The 9647-nt window shown below is 44.0% G+C and overlaps 1 protein-coding gene across 2 annotated transcripts in view; it reads left to right on the forward strand.

The window, feature by feature from the left end:
• MDH2 (malate dehydrogenase 2) overlaps positions 1-7964 on the forward strand; it is a 21359-nt gene extending 13395 nt beyond the window's left edge. Inside the window, exons 6-9 of one of the 2 annotated variants that reach the window (XM_004385940.2) lie at positions 2164-2241; positions 3519-3618; positions 3978-4129; positions 6201-6534. In XM_004385940.2, coding sequence (XP_004385997.1) covers positions 2164-2241; positions 3519-3618; positions 3978-4129; positions 6201-6332 — 462 coding nt within the window. In that variant the 3' untranslated portion in view covers positions 6333-6534. Of the gene's footprint in view, positions 1-2163; positions 2242-3518; positions 3619-3977; positions 4130-6200 lie in introns of both variants that reach the window. The other variant, XM_023740259.1, reaches the window with a different exon arrangement.
• Positions 7965-9647: the final 1683 nt, after the last annotated feature.

The following is a 9647-nucleotide window of genomic DNA, read 5'->3' on the forward strand; positions in this document are numbered from 1 at the left end:
ATTGAGGATCCAGACATAAATTCATCCACCTGTGAGCAGGTGATATTTGACAAAGGCCCAAAGTGTGTTAATTGGGGAAAAGACAGTCTCTTTAATAAATGGTGCTGGCATAACTGGATATCCATCTGCAAAAAACTGAAACAAGACCCATACCTCACACCATGCACAAAAACTAACTCACAATGGATCAAAGACCTAGATATAAAGTCGAAAACTATAAAGGTCATGGAAGAAAAAATAGGGACAATGCTAGGAGGCCTAATACATGGCATAAACAAAATATGAATCATAAGTAACAGTGCACAAGCACCAGAAGAGAAACTAGATAACTGGTAGCTCCTAAAAATCAAACACTTAACGCTCATCAAAAGACTTCACCAAAAGAGTCAAAAGACAACCCACAGACTGGGAAAAAATTTTTGGCTACGATAAATCCAGTCAGCATCTAATCTCTAAAATCTACAAGATAACTGCAAAACCTCAACAACAAAAAGACAAATAACCCAATTAAAAAATGGGCAAAGGATATAAACAGGCACTTCGCCAAAGAAGACATTCAGGCTCCTGACAGACACTTGAAGAAATGCTCATGATCATTAGCCATTAGAGAAATGCAAATCAGAACTACAATGAGATAACATCTCACCCCAGCAAGGCTAGCATTAATCCAAAAAACACCAAATAATAAATGTTGGAGAGGTTGTGGAGAGACTGGAACACTTAGTACACTGTTGGTAGGAATGTAAAATGGTACAGCCACTTTGGAAATCGATTTGACGCTTCCTTAAAAAGCTAGAAATAGAGAAGTACCATACAATCTAGCAGTCCCACTCCTGGGAATATATCCTAGAGAAATAAGAGCTGTTGCACCAATAGTGTATATGCACACCCATGTTCATTGCAGCACTGTTCACAATAGCAAAAAGATGGAAACAACCTAGGTGCCCATAACGGACGAATGGATAAACAAATTATGGTATATTCACACAATGAAATGCTACACAACGATAAAGAACCATGATGAATCCGTGAAAAATAATATGGAGGAATTTGGAAGGCATTATGCTGAGTGAACTTAGTCACGAAAGGACAAATACCGCATAAGACCACTATTATAAGAACTCAAGAAAAGGTGTAAACACAGAAGAAAACAGTCTTTGATGGTTACCAGGGTGATATGGGAGGGAGAGGGTTATTCACTAACCAGATAGCAGACAAGAATTATCTGAGGTGAAGGGAAGGACAGCACACACTACAGGGGAAGTCAGCACAACTGGACTAAAGCAAAGCTAAAAAGTTTCCTGAATACAGCCAGACACTTTGAGGGACAGAGCGGCAGGGGTAGGGGTCTGGGGACCATGGTTTCAGGGGACATCCAGGTCAAATGGCATAACAAAGCTTATTAAGAAAATGTTCTGCATCCCACTTTGGTGAGTGGCGTCTGGGGTCTTAAAAGGTAGTGAGCGGCCATCTAAGATGCATCGATTGGTCCCAGCCCACCTGGAGTAAAGGAGAATGAAGAACACAGGAGTCACAAGGAAAGTATTAGCCCAAGAGACAGAAAGGGCCACACAAACCAGAGACTTCATCAGCCTGAGACCAGAAGAACTAGATGGTGCCCAGCTACCACCAATGAACGTCCTGACAGGGAACAGAACAGAGGGTACCTGATGGAGCAGTAGAACAATGGGATGCAGAACTCAAATACTAGTAAGAAGACCAGACTTAATGGTCTGATTAAGACTGGAGGCGCCCTAGAAAGCATGGCCCCTGGTCTCTCCATCACCTCAGAACTAAAACAGTTTCCGAGGCCAACTCTTCAGACAGGGATTGGACTGGACTGTGGGACATAAAGTGGTAACTAGTGGAGAATGTGCCTCTTAGACAAGTAGGTATAAGAGACCAAAGGGGCAGCTTCTGTCCAGAGGTTAGAGGGGAAGGCAGAGAGAGTTAGGAGCTGGTTGAATGTTCATGGGGAATCAGGGGCAGGGGGGAGGAGTGTGCTGTCGCAGAATGGGGTGAGCGGTTGGGGTCTCATAACAAGTATATTAAAAAAAAAAATTCTGTATGGGAGACTAACTTGAAATGTAAACTTCATTTAATTACATCAATTTTTTAAAAAAGGGAAAAAAAAATTAATCAGGTTCACACTTTGATGACCAGGGTTTAGATCCAGCACGAGTCAACGTTCCTGTCATTGGTGGCCATGCTGGGAAGACCATCATCCCCCTGATCTCTCAGGTATGTGTGTGCCATTGCAGGAAGCCTTTAGATCTGAAGCACTCCAGACAGACTGAGAAATAGTTAACCATCTACTGTATTTTGAAAGAATTTCTGGTTTGGATGCAGCCCCTACCCCTAATCTGTCTTTTGTAAGGATTTCTTGGGTGTGGCCTGTAGGGCTGTGGTCATGCTCCAGCATTTGAGGGAGCCACGTCCTGTGTGGAGTGAATGTGGCCAGGAGGTGCTCAGAGTGGTCAGCCCACATACACACCTTCAGGTCAGCTCCAACACACAGTGAAAACTACTGTTAGAACATTACTGGTTCCTGGTTAGGCCAGAGTGGGCTAAGAAGCTGGGCTTAAAAGGAAGTAGAGATAGAGACCGGGTAAACATCACCAAGAATAAGACACATCAAATGAACATCATAGAGCAAGGTTTTTATTAGTGGTTTCCAGAGGCTGGAGGGAGGGAGAAAAGGGGAGTCATTGTTTAGGAAGCATTGAGTTTCTCTCCATGGTGATAGAAATTTGGCAAAAGATATTGATGATGGTTGCACAACATGATTAATGTAATTGATGTCACTAAATTGTACACATGAAAAAAAATTTTAAATATTAAATATATATAAATGCTGTATATATTTTTACAACAATTTAAAAAGTCAACATCATAGCTCCTTAATATAATACACTGAGAAGGACACAACATTTGTGAGTTATTCTTGCCAAAATGAATGGCCTTTATGAGAAAATCACGAGAAAAATCTTACAGATCCAAATTGATGGACATCCTACAAAACAGGCGATCGGTACTTCCGAAAAGTGTTAGGAAAACAAGGAAAGTCTAAGGCACTGTCACAGGCGGGGAGAGCCTGAGTAGAAAGGATTAAATGCAGTGTGGGATCCTGGATGGTGTCCTGCAACAGAAGAAAAGATAGCGGGGAATTTAGTGAAATTTGAGTGAAGCCTACGGTTAATAATGTGCGTGTTTTAATTTCTGTTTTGTTACAATTGTCCTATGGTTGTATAAGTTCTTAACATTGGAGTAAACCCGGTGAAATCTTTGTACTATTCTTACAACTTTTCTGTAAGTCTAAAGTTAGTTCAAAATAAACTTAAGTTTTTTAAAAATGAGTAGAGGACTTTGCTGAATCTCCCAAGACAAAGAAAAAGTCTTGGTTTCAATGGAGTGGTGAGGTTAGGAGCACCAGGACTTGGGGGTGGTGACTGGGAGGTTTTAAACCCACAGACAAGCCAGAATCTACTCATAGGATTACCTCTCCCTTTGTCTTCCAGTGTACCCCCAAAGTGGACTTTCCCCAGGATGAGCTGACAGCCCTCATTGGGCGCATCCAGGAGGCAGGCACGGAGGTGGTCAAGGCTAAAGCTGGAGCAGGTAGATTCTTGTAGGTGACCCAGGGTGTGGGTGACAATGCTGGAGGCCCTAATAGAATTCAGAGTTGAAGAAGACAGATAATCCTGTCCTTATGGGCCTTGGCAAGGAGTGGATAATTTTCTGTATTTCACTTGTATTCAGTTGATAAGAAAGCAGCAGTTTGCTTTAGAGTGGGGGAGTGGTTTTTGAGGTTGGCAAAGCTAATTCAGTGCTGTCCATGAGTATGTTAAAAAAGAGATACTGACCCAAATTATTGACTGTTAAGCAGGAAAATTTGCAAATACTTTAGATCGCAGGGCAGCCTAACTCGGGTTTCAAGGCTGCAGTATAAGTTTGGCTGACCCGCTGTGTTCTCCTAGGCTCTGCCACCTTGGCCATGGCGTATGCTGGTGCCCGGTTTGTCTTCTCCCTTTTGGATGCAATGAATGGAAAGGAAGGAGTTATTGAATGTGCCTTTGTGAAATCTCAAGAAACGGACTGTCCCTATTTCTCCACACCATTAGTGCTGGGGGTATGTATCCTGGAGGTTGGTTCTTTTGGCTGGAAGAAGGGGAAGCGTCTACGTTTCAGATTCAGGAGCTCTTCCCTGTCCGTCTGCTCTATAATTCAGATTTCCTTTGGGCAGTATCTGCATATCACTGCCTAGTATGTGCTTAGGTTTTCAAAGATGGATGTGCATCACAGAATTAAGAGATAGAAAATTCATACCAAAAAGCCAGATCAACCTCCCATCACGTGAATCTCTTCCCCAAGGATTTGACAGCTGGTCATCGCATCTGCTTGAGTGTTTCCTGATGAAGCGCTCACTCCGTCTCATGGCAGTCCATGAACAGCCCTGAAAGAAAAAGCTTCCCACCATTCTCTCTAGCATATACTCGTTAGTTCTCCTGACTGCGAGGGCTGCGAAGTCTGATTCCTCATGTAAGGAGGACCTCAGGTATTGGCTAGCTGTTGGCCTTTCTAGTTCAGACATTTCTGGTTCCTTGCCCCTCACCCCTGGTTTTCCTTCTTGGAATGACTACTGTTTGCGGTTGTCCCATTTAAACTGTGGCATCTAGGACTGAGCCCATCTGGTCATATTGCTAGGCTCAGCCTGACTTTGAGGGCAGCTGTCCAGTATGGTCGACTCTTGCAGAAACCCCAGGGTCTTGCTTACACAAGCTGAGCCAGGTTTCCATTCCTTATGTATGGGCCGCTGTTGAACTCTGGCAAACGCATGGTTGTCTTCATCTCATGCCCAGAAGGAAACAGTTCTGTGACTTGCTGAGCCACCCAGAGACCCTTCTCACAGAGACCCCTGTGCTCAAAGATTCGTAGGGCATGACCCTAGGCCTTGGGGGCTCCATTTAGTGGAGCGACAGATATTAAACCAGGCCATCCAGTAACCAGTGCAATACAGGTGCACACAGACTGCAGTGGGACCTGTAGGTAAAGAACACACGGGTGCGATTGTTTTGAGTCAGGAAAGGCTTCACAGAGTGACTAAACTGTTTAAGCTGAGTCTGAGGCTATTTTTGGAGCAGAAACAGTTCTCAGTTTTGCTTTAGATGGCAGGGCAGCCTCACCTGGATGTCACAGTTGCAGTACTAGCTTGCCTGACCTGCCTGTGTCCTCCTAGGCTCAAACTCAGTGAAGTGGGAGGTGAAAACAGTGACAAGGACATCTGTTTCGTTTTTTGTTTTGTTTTAATGGCAGTCATTTACCTACTTAATTATATTGGATTCAGATGAATATTAAAATTTTTTTCTTCAGTCCTTTACACACTTGGGGAGGAGACTAGGACCTAAAAGTATGCTCTGTGTCAGGAAGAATAATAGTAAAATGCTACTAATTATGAAGTACTTCATGTGCCAAGTACTGTGCTAAGTCTTCTACGTATGTTTGCACAACCCCTTTTGAGATAGATAGTATGCCCTTCTAAAATCACACATAATAGTAAGTGACAGGACTAGGATCCCAGCCTAGGTCTGTCTGGCCCTAAAGCCTGAGCGCCTGACCTGCCTAGACTCATCCTGGTAATTGTGGCTCTCTCTGTGCCGTCCAGAACCCACAGAGTCCAGGCAAAGCCACAGATTGGGTTTTTTGTCAACAAATTTATTTGTGGAGACTCGCTGTAAAATTGTACTGCCTTCCGAGCAGATTAGTGGTTGCCAGGTGGGTAGAGGGGAGTAGAGTAGGGAGTGACTGCTTAATGGGTATGGAGTTTCCTTTTGGGGTGATGAAAATGTTCTGGAATGAATAGTGATGATGGTTGTACAATATGAATGTACTAACCTGTTGCCGCTGAGTCGATTCCAACTACAGAGTACCCTATAGGACAGAGTAGAACTGCCTCATAGGGTTTCCAAAGCTGTAGTCTTTATGGAAGCAGACTGCCACATCTTTCCCGCAGAGCAGCTGGTGAGTGAGTTCAAGCCATCAATCTTTTGGTTAGCAGCCACACGCCCTAACCACTGTACCACCAAGGTGCCTATAAATGTACTAAGTGCCACTAAATTGTACAGTTTAAAGTGGTTTAAATGGTGAATTTTATGTTAATGTGTGTTTTACCATGATAAAATTTTACTGCCTTCTCTCTCCAGAAAAATGGCATCGAGAAGAACCTGGGCATTGGCAAAATCTCCTCTTTTGAAGAGAAGATGATAGCCGAGGCAACTCCTGAGCTGAAAGCCTCAATCAAGAAAGGAGAAGAATTTGTAAAGAACATGAAATAAGAAAACAATGAAAGAGTACTCGGTTTCCTTAATTTATTAAGGCATCATGTCACTGTAAAGCCGTTTCAGATACGTTTATATTTTAATTTGCTTTGATGATGTTTTATTGTATTAACATTATCTCTTCCAAATTGCTGGTTGGTCTATCGGTGCGTCAATAAAAGCGGTCTTTGATTTTCTTTTTCAAGGTCCTCTCTGTAAACATTGTGCTTTCTTCCCCATTAGAGCTGACTTCAAAGTGTCTGTCACCTGTTTTCATTAAAAATCAGAACTAGATGCTGTTTAAATATTAGACTGAAGCATGATGGTTTCATCCAAAAGCCTAAAATGTTTACTTCTGAAATAGGATGAACTATCTAAAGTAAACCAGTAAGTGCTCCTTGCAACCCTACTTTTTGCACCATTGCATCCTTCAGGTGACTAAACTGAAGGAAGGGTCAGCCCAGGTGTTTCAGACCTGATCGTTAGTGTCTTTTCACCCTCATAGCAACAGTTGCTCAGCGACCAATGCCAGGCAGCCATTTTCTGGCTAAGCAAGCAGCACTGCCTTCTGCGTCGGAGCTGCCCTGGCTGACCTTGGTCCTTTTCTAAATTTCACACTCTTTTGACCGAGTTCTGAGGCTCAGTGACAGTGATAACCCGTTAGGAAGAAGAGTTATGAGGACAGTTCCAGAGGGAGGGCAGGGGACCAAATGCCAGCTACCAGGGCAGTGCTCTCCGTATAAAAAGATGGTTTCATGCTTGCGTCAGCAGCCTAAAGAAAGGACTTGGTTATATTAGTTGGGCTTAGGATAAAAACGGGGGAAGAAAAGGGAGATTGATTCTGCTTATAATCTGGGTAGTCTTCTCTGGAATCTGGCCCCTGAAGTAGAAACTCAGGTCCATATCTGAGAAGGAACCTTCTGGCAGCAAGTAACAGACAACCTGCCACTGTAGGGTGAAAGGGCAGGTGGGGTGGAGGTATGCCCAGGAAGTGGATGCTCGTTTATCCACAACTTTTTTTAAAGTATTAAAAATGAAATAAAATTTATTAAAAATGAAATCATAAAATATAACATTGTACATGTGCATTATATAAAACCTAAGCAGCCGAAAAAATAAAGCAGGAGGAAAAATTAACTGGTAATAGAATTTGTCCTCTTTAATTTTGTACATTTTATAAATTGAGATTATGCTTCATGTACCATTTTGTAACCTGGTTATCACTGCATAATAAACCACCCCCAAACTTAGTCGCTTAAGGCCCCAGCCATTTGTTAGGCCTCACTATTCTGTGGGCTACCTAGGCTGGGTGGGTTTGCTTTTCTACCAGACGTTAGCTCAGGCTGCAGTCACACAGAGGCTTGACTGGGCTGGAGCATCCATGACGGCTCCCCCACATGGCTGGTGTTTGGGGAATGCTGGGGCAGCTGGGCTTCTCCACAGGGCCTCTACAGCAGGGTGGCCAGATTCCTTACATGATGGCCCAGGGTTCCCAAAAGTGTAGAAGCAGAAGCTGCCAGGCTTTTCTAAGGCTTTAGTTCAGCTGGCATAGCATCACTTCCGTCACAGTCTCAGCAAGTCACAAGGCAAGTCCAGATGCGTTGTGGATGGGGATTACACAAGGGCGCAAGTACAGGAGGCATAGTTGTTGAGGGCCGTCTTTAGAAATTAGCTACGGCACCTGCTGCTTTCACTCTAATTATATAAGTATTTTCTCACGTCACTTTTAATGGCTGGCTAATCCTTAGGGTATGGAGCCCTGGTGACGTAGTGGTTAAGAGCTCGGTTGCTAACCAAAAGGTCAGCAGTTCAAATCCACCAGCCACTCCTTGGAAACCCTATGAGGCAGTTCTACTCTGTCCTATAGGGTCACTGTGAGTCTGAACCAACTCAACGGCACCTAACAACAGCAACAGTCCTTAGGGTGGAGGTACTATCTAATTTATTCCACTGTTGTTGGATAGTTAGGTGGTTTACTCTTTCACTACTAGAAAGAGCACAGCTCTGAACATCATCATACTTTTGAACTACAAGTAATCCCTGACTTAACGTTCTGATGACTCATAAATCGGTTTGGACGTAAGTTGAATACCTCATTTTTTATTTTCATTATTGCCTTTTATTATCAGTATCTTTATAAATCATAACATTGAACATCTGAGTGGACATCTGAGAATGATGACATCAGCAAATTACACGCTGCAACATTATATGTAGTAACGTATTACTAATGATAAGACGTAAAAAAAAACCCAGAGGGTTGTAAGTGCAGTTTGTTGTAACTCAAATATGTCGTAAATCAGGGACTACCTGTATTTCCTCATGATGGTTCTATATGCAAAGCACTATGGTAGCTCTATTTGGGGTGCCTTTGCATCCCTAAGATCCTTGCAGCCACTGACAGGCAGGACCCACTACAGATGTGTCAAGTTAGGCTGTGTCTTGGCTTAAGGTGGTCACTGCTCAACTAGGCATACCAGTGGTTCCCACCCAAGAACCTCCTAAGGAGCTTGTTTAAGATGCAAGTTCCTGGCCCCACCCCTCAGAGATTCTGATCTAGCAGTCTGAGCAGGAGGGCCCAGAATCCAAAATAGTAACAGGTTCTTCCAGGTTATGCTGAAGAATGGGGGTGGAACATGCACTTTAGAAACACTGGCCATCCTGAAGCACAGATGGACCAGTTACAGGAGAATCAGTGAGAAAAATGCAAATACATTTGCAGGTTCCAGAAGAAGACGAGATTACTTCTGGATATCTTGGCAGAGGCAAGATCAGGGAAGAAATCCAGGAGGGAGGAGGAGGAGCTGGCATTGCGCTGGCCCTGCAGGCTGGGTAGGATTCTGGCTGGCAGGGAGAACAGGGTAGGCACTGCAGGCAGCAGGTTGGGCTTAAGATGTGTTTGCAAAATGACTAAGTGTTCAACTTACAGCATAGGACACATAACGAGGGGAATGAGGCCAGTTTCAGAGTCTTAAATGCCAGGCTGAAGAGCTTGGACCTTATTCTGTGTACTGTCAGAATGAGTAGGACGCCATAGATGCTGAGCAGCATGGGGACACAGTCCTAGGACAGGGCTTCACAAGCCTTAACTTGGGGCATCTTGTTAACATGCAGATTCTGACTCAAAAGCCTGTGGTGGGCCCCGAGATCCTGCATTACTAACCTGCTCCCAGGTGATACCCTCGTGCAGGTCTGCAGACCACCCTGGAATAGGAAAGATGTGGAGCAGGGGACCCTCAGAACGCTTGGCAGAAGGGCTGAGGGCCAGAAGTGGGGTGGCAGTGAGCGGGAGAGGAGGGACGTGGAGAAAAAACGTCACCCTCTCCTAGCTCC

This window comes from Trichechus manatus, unplaced genomic scaffold (assembly GCF_000243295.1).
Source record: "Trichechus manatus latirostris isolate Lorelei unplaced genomic scaffold, TriManLat1.0 scaffold00151, whole genome shotgun sequence".
Lineage (NCBI taxonomy): Eukaryota > Metazoa > Chordata > Mammalia > Sirenia > Trichechidae > Trichechus > Trichechus manatus.